General features: G+C 32.7%; 1 protein-coding gene across 1 annotated transcript in view; it reads left to right on the plus strand.

The window, feature by feature from the left end:
- Nucleotides 1-18,659, plus strand: part of LRP1B (LDL receptor related protein 1B) — a 1,887,165-nt gene that overhangs the window by 1,776,304 nt on the left and 92,202 nt on the right. Inside the window, 2 exon segments of the mRNA XM_021076285.1 lie at nucleotides 13,133-13,356; nucleotides 14,400-14,506. Coding sequence (XP_020931944.1) covers nucleotides 13,133-13,356; nucleotides 14,400-14,506 — 331 coding nt within the window.

Raw genomic sequence — 18,659 nt, forward strand, 5'->3', positions numbered from 1 at the left:
ATTTATTTTAATTGCTTGATACTACGTTTTTCTTTTAATTACGTTTTTCTTTTAGTTATATAAGAATGGTAATCAATAATATGTAAAATTTCTAGAACATTTTATATTTTGTAGTATTTAGCGATATATTATGAACATGAGGGGTTTTTTCATCCTGAGGTAGATTGGGAACTATCACTTTGTTTTCAAATTAGAAACTAAACTGTCAAAAATATGCAGGGAAATTTTTCTTACCAATATCAGAGCTATACTTCTCTTCTAGGGCAAGAGATCAACCCAATAGTGTAACCATTTCTTCTGACTCCTAATAACTATATTTAAGGCCACATCCCAAATTGAGCAATGTTGTTTGCTGGTATATGACAAACATATTGATTATCATGGTTATTCTTTTTGAGAAGAATAAACTAGAGCATTTGTTTAGATTTGTGGTTGTAGACTATCCTTTTTTTCTTTTGTTTTAGGGCATATCAATTTATTGAGTATTTTATATTTTGAAGTAACCTGTCAAAGAGATGATAGATATATATTTACTTGGGGTAGGGGCGGGGGTACTGGCACATTCCCATACAATGTAAAAGTCAAGTTATCACAATAGGAGAAAATGAAATCTTTGTATTTGAAAAGAATCAGAGATACCTATCTGGAAGTACTCACTACCTATTGCAGTGGTATCTACCATAAAGATTTGAACTATATGAATATGATTTGCTGTAAATCTGGAACACTATTTTTTATCCATAGTAGATGGCAATAAGCTGCATTTAAAATAAGCTATCTTAGCTTTTACATTCAGGTTAGATTAAATAGACTGTGAGTAAAAATCCATATATATCAGAGTTTTTTCTTTAATTCCTTCTCCCCCAAACATAGTTAACAGATTCAGTTCTATTAAGGATAGTTTTGGTAAAGAGCAAGAAATGTAATGGGTTACTCTACTTTCCTTCACTCACAAGCAATCTTCCTATCACACCAAAAGACTGACTAGTCTTGACTAGCTTTAGCTTTATCTCTAAATTATAAATTTGCTTTGTAAAACCATTGTTCCGTTGGTACGATTTCATTTTATTAAAGTGACAAGAAGTATATATTGCGGAGTTATACTGCCTGGGTTTTAATCTTATTCTTGTTGCTTATGAGATTTTTAGCTTCTCTGTGCTCTCCTTGTCATGAGGTTTTAGTGAGGAATACATCTGTCTGTCTGTCTATCTATCTATCTACATTATATATCTATATATCTATATACATATACTCTGTTTAGGTTAGTTAAGTAGTGTATAGATTAGCAGAATGATGATAATGATAATGGTGATAATGCTGATGATATTGATGATGACAGTGATACTGATGACATTGGCAAGATGTTCTCTATAATGCAAATTCTCACATTAAAATTAATTGTAAAATTACTCTTGTCTGAATTTAATAGTGGCAAAAACATATCTTTATTTTTTTATGTAATTTCCAGTGAAAATGTTTTGATGTTTTAGCTTTAGCCTAATCAAGATTGGTAAATATAATAAGTAGTCTCTAGTGAATAGTTTATTGTAGATCAGAAGCCAAATTTGTTTAATAGCTAAATTTTTATCTACTCAAATATGTAAATGTATATATTTTATTTATATATCATACTTGTATATTTAAATTTATGTATACTACATATTATAATTTTAAATTTTATTAATTGGCATAGAATCTTTCATAATCAATGTAGTTATTGATTACCCTTTTTTCTAATAGGATTTGAAACTTCATTAGTCTTTTAATGGTAGTAATTAGATGTATTGTATAATCTAGACTTTCTCTTTGTTTTTCTCTCTTCTTGGACCTACCCCTCACTAACAATATTCACTACGAAGAAAAGTGGGTAACATTAGTATACATTTTCTAGAAGCCCAACAGGGCTACCTAAATGCCATAATTATAAGGTTGGAACCACTGAGCCATGAGTTTTAGCACCACATTCTAAGCCATTAAGCATGCCTTAGGAATTCCAACCAATGTATTGTTTTAAAAAAAACTTAAGCCCCCACTGATTACTTAACTTTGCTTCCTAAACCTTTTTGTAATTGTGATTTCTCAATATTATAAATATGGAATAAATCCATTCTTTCCAACTTAATTTAATGAGCAATGTGAGTAACTGAATGATTAAATATCTTATCTATGGCTGTATAGCTATAACGTGACACAACCTGGACTTTGAGACACTTACTAAATTTCCGAGTTTCAGCATACTGAAAAACTACTACATTGAAGTAGAACATTTCTAAAGTCCCTTCCAGATAGTAAATATGTATAATTTCAAAAAAATTTGTGATATAGTTTATGTCTACCCAGTTATTACCTGGACAATTTGTATTTATTTCTCTGAAATTGATCTTGTGTACAAAGAATTGATTTTCTACACTTAAAAATTTCTCTGCCATGTATTTTATTTGATCTGTTAATAGTCACCAAATAGTTATTCATTAGTTTAATGAACATGCAATCCATTTTATCTTCTAAGTTTTGGCACAAATATTAAATGATGCTGACCTGAGAATTCCTCACTCCTCAGAAAAATGAAACTTAAGATTTTTTTCCTTAGCTAAATATGGTACCTTAATTTCTGTCTTTGAATCAATAGCTGAAAGAAAAATATACAAATCAAACTATGGATACTTTAGTTATAACTCCATTATCAGTGAACCTAATGGAAGGAATTATCCATGTGATAGCTGAATATCTTGAAAGTGTATTCATAGATACATAAAATGTTGGAATATTTTCATTTCAATAATGGGCAGAAAAGATGTACAGAAATCAGAAGAATATTGCCCAGACAACTAAATGTTAACTGAAGTCCATTCAAAAGGAAGATCATGAAATTAGAAATCATGAAGGGAATTCTCTTCTATAATCTGTGAAAATGGTTGGAATAGTAATTAGGATTGCAAATTTGAATTTCAAATGCAGACTAAGTTATTTATAGATAGAAATGCTTATGATTTTCTAACCCCCTGGGCTATACAAAATGGATAGACTTTTTCTTTTAAGAAAATTAAATAATTTAAAACTTAAAAGACTAACAGGATTCAATCTATATGTAAAGCATAATGAGATTTCTGAATTTGAATTTTAGTAGTCAGAACAGAATATGATAGCATTATGCCACAGTTGTACATACTTTTTGGCAATTTATCATTTCTAGTATGAAATGCTGTATAGCAGAGCACATGATGGCAGCCCTATAAAGTAGGTTGATGCTTGGAAAAATGCAAATGACTTTGAATATACAAATTTGATTTTTACCATTAAAGAGCTAAATAGTCCTGAGCAAAAAAAATGGTTCATTTGATCTACCTGACTTTGAGAAGTGAATATGAGATACCATTTTTTGGCATATTCTCTATTATGAAAAAGAATTTTCAGAATAAACATGCCTATAATTTTATTCATTAATAATCATATCTTTTTTCAAAAAGTTGACAAACCAATTTTTCCTGAAAAGCCTTTAATGAAATATTCAATTAAGTTTTCTTTAATAGGTTTCATTTTTTAATCAGAGTTCTATCCATAAAACTCACATTCAATATATGGATGTGTGTATACATCACCCTCACACACACACATGCACTTACGTGTGGGTACATATTCATACTTATAAATTTATTTGTATGTATGTGTGTGTGTATTCATAAATTTTATCAAAAAATTCAAAGTATTTTTTAGGACATTTGGGTAGTGGTAAAAATTGATAGTTTCTTTTTTTTTTAGTTTTTTTTCTTTAGTATTATAAATTTATGGCAACCATTAAACTCTAAACTGAAACTGTCTATACGTGCTTAACAAGAATACTTTTAAATCCATCTGAGTTTATTCAAAGCAGGAAATGACTAAAAATTTATTATGATTACTTTGGAAGAAATCTAAAACTATCAGATATTACATTATTATCATTCTGTGGCTCAATTTTTGTTGATTGCATAAGACAGGCACTCCATAATACATACTGATTAGAGTTAACGGTTCTGAAAGAGCTGTGATCAATATTCAAAACTTTACTGAACATAAATCTTTGTAAGACTATATAAAACATATGATTCTATAATTAATAATACTATAATTATTGATCAGATTGTATAGCATTTTAAAGTGAACCAGTCAAGTTTTATTTATTCATACACAAAGCTTTATTTAAAGAGTTCTGTTTGTTAGGTTTGTCATTGGGTTCTTAGATATAATAAATAATCTTGCCCTCATGAAGTTTTTATTCTATGGAACAAAGACAAGTCCAGTAAACTCATAAATAAATAAATAAATAAATAAATACATGCAAAAAATCCAATTTTAAAAAGTATATTTTAGGAAATAAAAAATGGACTAAGAGAGAAAAACTTGAATGTTGTAGATTTGAGAGATGGTTCAATAAGGCACATTTGAAGAGAGGAGATTTTTTGCTAAGACTTAGGAGGAGGGAAGGAAGTAATGCCATCTTATTTATGTATAAGATAATTATTTTACTTTTTATGTGGAGAATGGATTTGGTGGAAGAAAAAACTGAAACAGAAGGAGACTACATAGGAGAACTGTGCTCAATTAAAAATTGTGGTGGTTTACACAACTGCAATTTCAGTGGAATTGAAGGTAGTAGAATTTTAAGGAAAAATGTTTGCAAATGGAATGAATGTGGGAAATGAGGACAGGAAGGACTCAAGACTGATATCTAGATTTCTGGATTGTAGAATTTTATGGATACTGAAAAAAGTAACCTGTGGTTCAGTTGTAATCATGTCAAGTCTGAGACAGCTGTAAGAGAACCAAGTAAGATGTCAAGTAGTCAGTGGTGTATACAAAGCTTTATCTTGGATCTCTGGACTGGAGATACACATTAAGGAATAGAAAAATAGAATACATCTCTAAAATCATGAAGTCATGTTAGATTAACAGGGGAAAAAAAGAGGGAACTGGAACCAAGCTTTGAGGCCAGATTAAAATGATGACAAGGAGTGGTCAGTGCCTTAGAAGAAGACAAGAGAATGTAGAGTCATAAAAATTAAGAGAGGAGAGTATTTTCAAAAAAGAAATTGAGGTTATATTTCTAGTGTACAGATAAAAGACCAAGTGAAAGAAGACAAAGAAGTGTTTAAAGGTTTGGAGACACAGATTCATTAAGGACCTTGACAAATGCTTAGACTCATGGAGGAAGCAGACATCATAGAGCGCTCTGCGGCTCTACACCAGTGGTTCAACACTTGGAGTGATCTTTCACCCCAGGGGACATTTGGTAGTGTCTGGAGATATTTTTGGTTGTCACAGCTGGGGAATGCTGCTGGCATTTTGAGTACAAGCTGGAGAGGTTGCTTAACAATCTATAATGCATTAACATAGTTCCTCACAACAAGGAATTATCCTGACCAAAATGTTGGTAGTTCCAGAGCTGAGAAGCTTTTCTCCACGTAGTGACAGTATCAGTCTTTCTACTTAACCTTTTAAAAGACCTTCTTGTTTCTTAACTTCATTTGATGTAATAATAACCCTGTTATACAAAATAGTTCTAAGATAAATCACCGCGATCTTCTTTTATTGTTCTCGTTCTTTGTTTTCTCTTGCCTTCTCAGTGTCTTCTGCTAGATCCTTTTCTCCTTCCCTCTTACTATTGGGATGCACTGGGTTTGGACCTTGATCGTCTTCTATCTTTCTTCACTTCTTCGTGGAGTTCATATAGTCTCATGGTTTAACAGAAAACCACGTTAATAGTTGCCTAATTGAGATCAGGCTCTGTCCAGCTGCTTGCTTTGCGTTTCCTTTTGGATGTTTTTAAAAAAATCCTGGAGTAGCATCCCTAAAAATAAACTTCTCATATGAGCCACAAAATCTGCTTCCCCAATCTCATTTAATGGCAACTCCATTTTCCAGGTGTTCACAGTAAAAATGTTAAAGTCATTATTGACCCTTCTGCTTCGCTTATAACTCTAAAATCAGGCAATACTATTGAGTCTATCTTCAAAGTATGTCCAGGAGCTGATTACCTTACTTGAATGACTGCAAGTACCTAGTTTAGAATCACCATAATCTTTCTCTGGAATTAGTGCAACACCCTCCTAATTGATCTTCCTCCTTTCCTTATTACTCACAAAACAGTAGATAGAAGTCCCTAAGTAAAACTTAAAAGAGATTATATCATATCTCTGATCAAAAATATCCCATAGTTCCCCACTGAAAAGACAGAAATTCTTATAATTTCATAAGGGTTTAAAAGATCTAGTCTCAGTTCTTTCCCTGACTTCATCTTCTACCACTTTCTTACTTAACATTGTTCTGGGGAAGCCTTTCCTGAAATGTTCACTTGTCCTAAAATGTTCTTCAGCCAGATATCTTACATGACTCAATTCCTGAACTCCTTCAAGTCTTTGCTCAAATGTCTGAATGCATAATTTATTGATAATTGCAATATATAGCCCCATTTCCACCTCAGAATCCTCAATACCCTGATTTTTTAATTTCCATTGTACTTATTTTCATTGCTGCCATATAATTTATCTGTTTATTATGTTAATTTTCTATTATCCACCTTAACTTACTATAAATAAATTCCCAGATGGCAGGGTGTTATGTTTCTTTTTTTCCCTCTACTGTTTGGCTACTACTGTAATCCTAGCATCTAGAACAGGACCTGTTATAAAGTAGGTGCATATTTTTTAAGTTAGAAACAATTGATTGACAGTCTTGTGTATACATAGTAAAAGCATATTGATCTTGAAAGTTATCCTTTACAAGTTATTCTTCCCATCCTTGGTATTCAATTCATCCCAAATTTAAATATTTTTATCTCCAGATATACCCAATTTTGATCCACTTTTGTCTCACAGAAATCTCAATTAAACTTTCACAATATGCCCTCTGGAGAACATTGAATAAGCCTCCTATGCATTTCTTGTATCCATTTCTGGTCCCCAGCCCCAAACCATTATTTACACTGTAGCCAAAATAATTTTAAAACATTAATGTCATCATCACATCTTCCTACTTAAATCTTTCTAATGGATTTCCATTGAAAAATCATTGTTTTACAAGCCTCTCCATGATGTTTAGCCACATCACTCACCAATCCCCTCTCGTTACACACCTGTGAATATACACATATACACACACACATTTTCATAGCCATAATAGGACATATTTCACTTATAAGAATGCAGCTTCTCTTCATAATCTTTATATATGTTATTACCTCACCTCCCTTAATTATCCTAATTAATAAAATATCTTTTATTAATAAGACAACACTTCTTAATAAGAATGGCATTATTGTTACTGTCATTATTAAGCTTGGTCTTGGTCTTCTTTAGGCATTAGAGATCTCAGCCTCCATAATGTATTTTCAGACCTTCCAAAGGCTAATTGTACCAACCGTTCCTATTTGAAAGCACAGGCTCACAAAAAGATTGACTACCATCTGAAGAATGTCAATTGTTTGCCCTGGAAGTAGCCTACAAGGTGACCTCGTTATTATTCCAGCTTCTGTTTAGACTTAAAAATTGGATTGCTAGTTTATCTAGGGATTAATAAAATAGCAGAAAACTAATTTTAATGAAGCAGGCAAGAAAATGATACATAAAACTCAGCATTATGTATATGTACACATATGCATGTATTTTCATTATTTGAGTTAACTTGATAAATGAGAGACACTGAACTATAACTATGAGCCCAATTTATGTATACATAATCATATACAGATATATACACCTATGCTTATCTGCTACATAGATAGAATATTCCGGTTTGTCTACACGATGCTTACCTAACAACTCTAAAGACACGCTCAACATTTTCTTTTCTGACTTTTCTTTTTCTATATGTTTTGCTGTTTTAACCCCCTTTCTTATATATACATGATTTATCAATCAAAGTCAAATTGCTTTGTCTCTTTGAGGAATGGGTTGCAAACCAGCTATATAGGTAAGATAAATGAGTGAAACAGACTGGACTTAGCGTTAGGGATTCAGGTGAGAGAGGCAAACTGAAGACATGGCTCATTAAAACAACAAGCAGCTAATTGGCTCTTCCACTCTTGAATGTTGGCCTGCTTTTGATATATTATATAACCTTAATTTTTTAAAAATGTTTTAATTTTTAAGTGGTATCTCTTAATTTTAAACTTAGAATCTGCTTAAATTTTTTTTAATTTAACTTGCATTAAAATTGCCCAGTAAGTACTGACAAATTTTTCACTTACTAATGCATGAAAACTCATATTTTAGCATTAGGTACATTCCTAGGGCTGTATAAAATATAGACTTACATGGAATGGATAATGTTTTAAACTGTAATATAATATAGTTTTTAGAAGCTAAAGACTTTTACAGATCATCTAATCAAAAGCCTAATGCCACATACTTTATAGAGAACTAAGACTAGTTCTTAAACCAGTTTCTGATTCCAAATATGATGTGTTTTGTAGTTTTCCATGGTATCTTTTGTTTAGCTAATATTATGAATGAGGTTTTGAGAACCAGTTTTGCTTTTTATGGAGGGTGGGTGGTAAATCATAACAGAGAAGTTTAAAGAATAGAGGATTTTAAAAAATGATAAAGTTGCATACAGTACTGATCCAGTAATCCAAAGACAAATATCGTCTTTTCTGAAAATTGTCTGAGAATTAGAGTTTTATTTGGTTTTCTTTTCCCCTAACAGGAGTTTGTGCCAGTTTGACATTGTTCTAATATAAATAAATATAGCCTTTAAATTATTTATATTGAAATAATTAAAAAAATAAATAAACTGTGTTTAGAAGCCAGAAGTTTCATCCCTGAAGTGATTTTGGAACTCTTACATATTCTAGCTCTAAATATAACTTTTTCTTACTTCTTTTTGATTTTGCCATTGCTCTCTCAGGTTGATTGAAGTAACAAGTATCTAGATATTTTATACTATTACGAAGCCATAGGATTTTATAATGTTCAGAATTTGTGTCGTCTCTATTTTACTATTATTGCCTGGTTTTTGAGAATTTCCTCTGATTCATATTTTATGAACCAAAAAATATGAACAGCCTCATTACTGAGTATGACGCCCCCGACCCCACACACAAGTTACGTCAAGTGCCTTTACATCTTTGTTTTAATAGCATTATATCAGGAGATAATTAACTTTAGTAAAATGAACTGAATTTTCTTAGATGTACACAAAAATAAAAAAATCACAGATAAAATATGTGACCCTTCAGTCTACCCTTGTGTTAGCTATATTTTCTTATTATATTGCTAACTATAGGAATTTTTTTTTTAAGACAGTGTTTCCATGGCCCACATGCTTGAATTATCCTTTCACAGGTTCTCCTCTTTTCTTGATTTGAAAAAAATGCCTTCAGTGACTTACATTTTTAGTTTACTGAAGCTGGAATTGTGACAGATACCTTAACAATCCGCAGCTGTAAAAAAATTAGTAGTTTAAAGCAGTAACCTCTAATTTTGTTACAATCAAGCTGCCAATTTTCCTGTAAGATTTTAAGTGTTTCATTCATCCGACTAATCTATCTCTATAAAGAAGAATGCCTTAGGCCTCAAAACTTTGGCTGTGTATTTAGAGAGCTTATTAGGAAAGAAATCATCTGTCTGGAGAAAGCAGTCAAAATGTGTTTCTACTTTGTGTAACAATATGAACAATACCTTTTGTTGTCTGGGTAACCACATGCCTCTGCAGTCTCTTAAACATGACATATTTCATTAGTGCCTTTAGTTCACTGGCCTATCTGTCTAGTGTGCTAGCCAATGGGGCAAATGAGAGTTTCATATTTTCTTCATATTTCCAGTCTGATGTGTTTGATGGTTCTGTTTTTGGTCTCTTTAAAGGCACATGGTGTAACTTTCCTGTTTCTAGTTTTCATCTCAATTTCCATTCCATGCCAAGAACCTCAGTTTACTTTCCTCTGTTTTCCTACTTTTTGTATGTACCTGATCGATTTTGAACTCCTTCATATATTATTTGGTCATTATATCAAAACTCAAAAGGAATTTGCCTTCCACTCTCCAACCAACATCCACTCAATATGGGAGTCCCTTTTATATGGCCAATGCTATTCACAATGCCAGTCAAGCAGTGAGCAAAGAAAAGGGATTACTTATTTCCTACAGAACTCACTATAAAGATGATTTCCTAATTTGGCCATAGGTTCCTTAATAGGACCATCGTGTTGCTATATTGTTTTTGTTGTTCTTCTTCTGTTCAGTTCTGCTCTTTTCAGTGTTGAGAATTTTTGAGTACTCAGTATGTTATGAGTCATTGAGGATGAACACCTAGTAACATCTTCACCCCACTGCCATTTTTTCTCTGAGAATCATCTTATCATTAATGATTCATGACTTTAGGTTGAATTTATTGGGCATGATCATCCTTTACCCCATATTCAAACTACTTTGGTTAATATTGGAATGACATTAGGGATTTCTTGATCAAGGAACCAGAGAATAACTGTATAGGTTTAAATGACTCTATAACTCATCAGGAGTACCTCTTGTGCTTACCATAGAAAAGTAAGCACATATTCTTCACTCAAATTTAGTAATGTGACCTAAATTTGATATATCCTTTCAGAATTCACCATTAATAGAATTTTCGCCAGCCAGCTTACCTGAAAAATCATCACAGAATCAAACTTGTGAATGTTTTATGATCATTAGAAATTTGAGTTCTTAATTGTTAGCAGTCCAGGTTTAGAAATTTAGAATGGAAAAGTCAGCCTTTTATTTGAGTATGAGTGAAATAAAATAAAAATCTTAAATTAAAAAAAGTAGAACTTTGCATAAAATATGTTCCTTAATATTAGCAAGGATACCATTAGGACAGAAAATCATGTATATATATTAATATCTGATAAAGAGAAAATAGACATTTTTCTATGTTCATGCCACACTTCCAATATTATATATTTTGCATGCTCAAAAATTGCTCTAGTGGTTTTAAAAATGATAAATATGCCCTAACAGGCTTTACACAGCTTATAACAATTATATTTATCCATTGTCCATCATATTGATAAATTTATGACTTAACACTGACATGCCCAGGCACTTTGTTGATATATTTACTTTTAAATGCTGCCAAATCAGAAAAATATTACAGTTAATTTAAATCATACTGGAACACTTGAAAATGATTTTGTGATTTGGCTAGGACAAATTTTATATACTACCCATTTATGAATATTATTTATATGGCATGTTAGGAGCATGTTATATTGCAGCATGCTTTTCATTTAACTTCATTAAGCTATGGGATAACACTGGGTAAATGTATAGCATTTATTATTAGAGTTGAGAATCAAGGTACTGCAAAATTTCATAATTTTAGTTTTTAAATCAATATTTGAAAAGACTGATCATGAGCATCATTAGACATTTCTATGGTTCTGGTGTTTAATTCAAGCTATATTGTCCTTCCTTGAGATCCCAGTAATCTCACAACAGATAATGACTTGCAGTTCCTATTTCTTGGACTCTTATGTTGTTTTTTTAAAAGTCCGATTTCTTCTCTTTTAAACTAAGCCCACTCTTTAATAAAATGTGTTTACTAGTAAATTATGTAAGAAACAGCCATGTGTTAAAAACCCCTATTTCTGCTGCTTGCTTGCCAGAATGCTCTTAAACATTGACTACATGTCTAGTTATAATCACCTTCAAATAATTCTTTCTATTCTTAATATAATACCCATGAGAATTAATTGTCACTTTTAGTTATGCACAATAAACCTGACTATGTCAAGTTAATTACTACACTAGTTCCAACTCAAAGTGGTGATGTTAATTGAAGGGCACAGAGCATACATTATTTTCCTTGCTGTCTATTCCCAATGAACTCTCTTACCTTTGTCTCACAATAATCAGTATTGTACTATTACACAGAAAATCCAAACTAGCAGATTTAATATAAATGAGAGAGACTGTTAACTTTCCTCAAAAGACATTAAAATCTAGTATCTCTCTAAATGTGTCTATTTGTATTAACATTCTTTTCCAGTTGTAAATCAAATTATATATGGTAAGGATGCAGAGCAACTAGACCTTTCTTAAATTGTTAAAAAGAATGAATATTGGTACAGACTCTTGAAAAAAATCCTAGCCATATCTGTTTAAGCTAAGCATATATATATATCTTAAGACTGATCAGAAATGAGAGCTTACACACATGCACATATGATTTCTTGTAATGGCCTAAAATTATAAATAAGACAAATATATATTACTGTAAAATGGTAAACAAATAGATCTGTATTCGTAAAATGAAATATTACCCCAAAATAAAAGCAATTAATAACTGACATGGGGAGTTTCCGTTGCTGCTCAGTGGAGACAAATCTGACTGGCATCCATGAGGATGCCAGTTCAATCCCTGGCCTCGCTCTGTGGGTTAATGATCTGGTGTTGCTGTGAGCTGTGGTGTAGGTCACAGATGTGGCTTGGATTTGGTATTGCTCTGGCTTTGGTGTAGGCCAGCAGCTGTAGCTCTGACTCGACCCTTAGTCTATGAACCTCCATATGCCACGGGTGCAGCCCTAAAAAGACAAAAAACAAACAAACAAAAAATAGCTGACATGTACAACAGTATGGGTAAGTTTCATGTCATGATGTTAAATCAAAGAAGTCAGGAATAGAAAAGCACGACTCTGTTTATATGGATTTGTTTAAGCTAAACTATGATGTTAGATATGAGAATTATGCTTACTCTGAGAGGAATACCGAGAGAGGTCACAAATGACTCTTCCATAATTCTGGAAACATTTTGGCTGGGTGGTGGTTAAACAGAGGCAGTGATAGGTAAAACTCCAATGATTTGTGAAATTGTACATTCATAAAAATTAAGAATAAAATGAAGTATGTTAGTCATTTAAAAAAATCTATGTAATGATTAACACCTAACTATGTAAATATGATTCCCAAACAATCTCACTGTATAGATATAGAAAAAAAAGTATATATGTATGTGTACCTGGGTCGCCATCTGTACAGTAGAAAAAAAATATTGTATTGGGGAAATAATAATTAAAAAAAAAGAAAAAATTCCCTTGAGAAAAAAAATGAAAAGAAAAGAAAACTCCACCAATTTGCTTTTGAAAATACTGTGATTTGTTGTTTTTGTTTTCTTTTAGTGTCCTGAATTTAAAAGGCCCAGAGACATTGCCGTCGACTGGGTTGCTGGAAATATTTATTGGACTGACCATTCTAGAATGCACTGGTTCAGTTACTACACTACTCACTGGACCAGTCTGAGGTACTCTATCAACGTAGGGCAGCTGAATGGTCCCAACTGCACCAGACTCTTAACAAATATGGCTGGAGAACCCTATGCTATTGCTGTAAATCCTAGAAGAGGGTAGGTTAATGACTTGATTATTTGTAATTCTTGATATGAATATCCATTTTAAGAGATGTCCCACCCATGCTCTGTTGTGTTGTTTTTGTTTGAGTGTTCATCATACAACAGATTCACAAGACTTCTGAAAATCTCTCTGCTCCTTCTGTATAAAAGCATGTCCTTTCATTCCAAATAGTGGAACAAAATATATTTGTTTCCAGAACATTTGCTACTTTATGCATTTAGTGTATGAGTATATGTTTATGTGTGCATTCAGAATAATGGAACTGAAATGAAAAACATATAGCTACTATTGCTAACCTAAAATTTAATATTTGAGACATTAAAAATAATATTAAACATATTCAATGTAGAGTACTTGTGGTTTTGGCTATTTCTGATAATAAAAATAGAGGCATCTGTATAAACAAATTTAAGCAATGTAACAAAAATATTTCCTTTATTTTACTTTATTTTCCCTTTTTTAGTCTTTTATTTTTTCACTTAAAAGCAATGACCAAAAATGAAATAGTGAAATGTTAAATAAACTATGCTATTCACCCATAAAGTGGATCATTAGATCCTAAGTAAAAAGAACAACTGTTATTTTCTTACTATAATTGTACATTGTGTTGTCTTCTAAGTGAGAAAAAAATTTCTATCTGATAAAATAGTTACACTACCAAAAAAGAAAACATATTGGTGTAGCATCCATGATAAAATTAATATTCTGTCACAAGAAGATAGTTTCAAATGTGAGAAATAGTCTTATTCTAAAATTTTAAGGAAATTTTAAAAATTGAGCTTCAGATGTCAAGCAGTGAGCTATAGTGTGTTTTATTAAACTGTGGCTCTTAAATTTGGGGGATAGGTAAGACTTGAAAATTTTGATTTCTAGACCTTTCTCTTAGAGGTACTCACTCCATAGGTATAGAGTTGGTCCCAGAAATCTGCTTTTTCAAGGACTCTAAGGTGATTCTGATGCACAGGGTTTGAAGAGACCCTGTTTAGGTTTATAGCCACACCATCACTAGGCTCATGATCTTGACTTATCTCTTCAGGATGATGTACTGGACTGTTGTTGGGGACCGCTCCCACATAGAAGAAGCGGCCATGGATGGGACTCTGAGAAGAATTTTAGTACAAAAGAATTTACAGAGACCCACAGGTATGATATGTCTCCACATAGTTTAAAATGTGAAGTAGTGTGCTAAGTATAATAATGTTGCCATTCTTTCTAGTTTTGTTGGCCATATAATCATTGTTACAAGCAGATAATTTATGGTATGACTTTATAAAAGTCATTAACATTTCATGCTGTATTTTCCCAACTTGAAAGTCAGGCCCTTATTACACTGGCAATGATATTAAAGGGGTATTATTTGAAAATTACCTAAGTTACAAAGCTATTAGTTGGATTTCACTTGAGTGAAATTTTGACAGTTTATAGCATTGTTTTAGGGTATTGTTACAGCCAGAGGTCAATGATGTTGTAATAGATGATAATATTCCTAGAGGATGAGGTAATATTCCTAGAGGATAGAGGATAATATTTCTAAATGACCTGAGAGGTGGGAAATATAAATACTTTTTGTGAAAGACAGTTGTGAAAGACATGTATAGCTCTTTTCAATCTGGTTTTAATCTCCTTTCCAGCCATATCATCTAAATTACCAATCCACACTCTCTGTACTTCCAGGACTACTCATGGCCTCAGGTTTTTTTTGTTTGTTTGTTTTTCTTTTTCCGGAATTCCCATTCTTTCTCTCATGCCATTTTCCTCCCTGATCCCCCATCTAGAACTGTGTGTCCTTCCAACTTCTGTGTACCTAGGTGAATCTTACCAATCTTATAATGTCTAAATTTAGTACTTCCTCAATAAAACATTTTCACACTGCAGAAGCCTGAGAGATTTTTACCATGCCCTACCGTTGCCCACCACATCCCCATCAAAAGGACAGTACATTTTCTATAGCAAATGTTATTTGACAATATGCTTTGTGATCTCTTTCATTTGAAACATTATATTTGGTACTTATATTTTTGTTAATATTAATATACCTTCTGGCTTTTCCTCCAGTTAAGATTGTTCTTGCTCTTATAGAAAGGAGCAATCCTTGGTATTTGGTTCATTTATGTAGATGTGTTACTATTTAGTGATTTAACAAATACTCACTTGAATGCTCACCGGGTGCCAGAAATTGTTCCAGATGCTGGAGAAATAATTTCCTGCCCTTGTTAAGAAGAACTTAAGAAACCTCTTAAGAAATGTACCTTCCTATATATAGGGTAGAATAGGAGTTCCTCTAGTGGCTCAGCAGTTAACACACCTGACTAGCATCCATGAGGACGCGGGTTCTATCCCTAGCCTCTCCCTCAGTGGGTTAAGGATCCAGCATTGCTGTGAGCTGTGGTGTAGGTCTCGGATGCGGCTTGAATCCTGCGTTGCTGTGGCTCTGGCATAGGACTGCAGCTACAGCTCCGATTCACCCTCTAGCCTGGGAACCTCCATGTGCTGAGGGTGTGGTACTAAAGAGACAAAAAGACAAAAAATTAAAATATATATATGGGGTAGAATATATAGGATATATTATATGAGATAACCATAAGAGCTGTGTGGAAAAAAAATAAGGGATGGACAGTTACAGGAGGGCTCTATTTTAGTTACAATTATCAGAAAAATCATCTCTAGAAAGGTAACTGAGAAGATAACTGAATAAAGAGAGATAGCAAGCTATGTGGCTATGTGAGGAAAAAGCTTTCCAACCAGAGAGAATGGCAAATTATGAATTAGGAATGAGCTTAGCATATATAAAAAACAGTAATATGGTGGTGTTCCCACTGTGATACAGTAGGATCAGTGGGGTCTCTGTGGTGCCAGCAGATAGGTTTGATCCTTTGGCTTGGGTTGCTACCGTGGCAAGGTTTAGTCCCGGGCCTAGGAACTTCTGCATGTCATGAATGTGGCCAAAAAACAAAAAAAAAAGACTAATTATGTGTTGAATGTATGAAGAGATGAATGCCTACAATTTTTTTTAACACTAACCTATGGCATGGTATTCAGGTTTCTTTTAATAAATGGCACATCGTTTTAATTATGCACCATATTAATACAAGAAGCAAAATATATATTCTGATTCGGTCAATTGTGTTATGGTTGAGTAGCCTGCTCCCTGAGATCAGGAGCATGATCTATTTAATTCTTTGCTACATACCTAGTACTTGGTAGGGTACGGTACAGGTGTTCTATGAATATGTGTTGAGTTAAGGAAGTTTTGTGTCAGATAAGGATACTTTACAGTTTTCCCTACAGTAGAAGGGTATATAGCATTTCACGAGTTGGATTTAAATACCATATTATTTGATATGCAAAAGCTTATTTATATTGCCTTTAGCTCCTCCCATATCATGGCAATTTCTGAGAGAATAAAGAAGTACATACTGGCCCTAGACCAGTCACAATTATTTGATTCACTCAGCATATACTTTGTCCTTGGCCAACAAAAGATGTCTAATTAAGTGAAATAGACAAAAATTTAAGGACCGCATTTCAATTCCTTGATGCAATTCCTTGATGCTAACAACCACAGATGTGTGTGTGTGTGTGCATGTATGTGTGTTATTTATATACACACATATATATATACACAATGCATATATATGTATATATGTGTGTGTATATATATATGTATAGAAATGACTTTATGTAGTTTGGATTCTAAGACTCTATGTAGGCAGCCTGTCTCAAAAATATGTTTAGCAGTTTTTAAAAATAATTTTGACATAGTGGTAAATATTTTTAGTATTTTTTTTTGGACTCCTCTTACCACCTCTTAAATCTAGACTATGGTAGTGGATGGTTGCTGGTTATTGATGCCTTATAAATCTTGGCTTTCCTTTAACATAAATGTATACAATTTTTTTCTCTCTTTCTGAAAACAAAGTGATTTTAATTTATTTTTCTCTCCAAGTCTCTCTTAAATATCACATTGTTATTATGGTCATTTCTTATAAGATTTTGCTTTTATCATTTTCTTACTTCTTTTTAGACCATAGTGGAAATAGGGGGACTAGTGGGAGGATCTTGGAAAATTTCAGAGTTCAGCAAAAGTTAGATTAAAAAATCCTTAAAATGTAATAGTAGTCTTGATATCATGGGAGATGTTAAGAAAATGACTGCATGATTAGGGTCATTATCTTGTGTTCCTAAAACTTATTGAGCCTTTATCTTTTATAAGACTTCCAAATTATGATTTCATTATGCTTGATTAGAACAAGTATGACATTTTATTTTAAATTTTCTATACTTACACTGACTTGGTTCCAAATATTCACCATTCCCAGTTCAGATAGGAATGACTTTCTTGGGAATTGTTTTTTTTTTTTTTTTCATTTTATTACTACTTCTTTATTAAAGACAAAAAAGAGATGTGAGATTTTAAAGATATAGAAATGAACTTGTTCCTTCATATAACTTGACTCTCATCTCTACAACTAAAAAGTAAGTTGATTCCTTTATTAACTTTTTAATTTAAAGGACTATCTCTTTCATTAAGGGACTTAAGGAAAAATTAAAATTATCTATTTGTGGAATGGGGGGAATACATATCCCACTCATCTAAAAGCTTTGTTATATAATTTTTATTTAGATGTGATTCCTTCAAAAATAGTACAGTCCAATAATAGAGCTGATAAAGATATCTGTGTCTTAGGAGTTTCTTGTGATGCAGAGAGTTAAGGATCCAGCACTGTTACTGCAACAGCTTGGCTCCCTGCTATGGTGTGGGCTTGGTCCCTAGCCCAAGAACTTCTGCATGCCATGAGGGGCGCAGCCAAAAAAACGCAAAAAAAAATGTGTATGTCTTAAGCTTAGACTAACAATGACACTTTTGAGAAATTTTTATTGCTGTTTAATCTGAGAAACAATATTAGTAATTAAATTAGATTACACACCCATTGATTTCTTCCTTTCTCTGATTTCTATGATTAACAAATGTAATATTCAAATGTAAAAACTAATTTTGTTGGAGACAGCTTTTTTTTTTTTTTTTTGCTTTTTAGGGCTGCACCCTCAGCATATGAGAGTTCCCAGGCTAGGGATTAAATCAGAGCTACCGCTGCCAGCCACACCCACAGACACAGCAATTTAGGACTGAAGCTGCATATGTGACTTACACCACAGCTCAGGGGCAATGAGGGATCCCTGACCCACTGAATGAGGCCACGGATTGAATCCAAGTCCTCATGGGTACTAGTTGCATTCATTTCTGCTGCGCAACAAGGGAAACTTCCCTGGACAGCTTTTTTTAAAAGCCTACTCC

Source organism: Sus scrofa, chromosome 15 (assembly GCF_000003025.6).
Source record: "Sus scrofa isolate TJ Tabasco breed Duroc chromosome 15, Sscrofa11.1, whole genome shotgun sequence".
NCBI lineage: Eukaryota > Metazoa > Chordata > Mammalia > Artiodactyla > Suidae > Sus > Sus scrofa.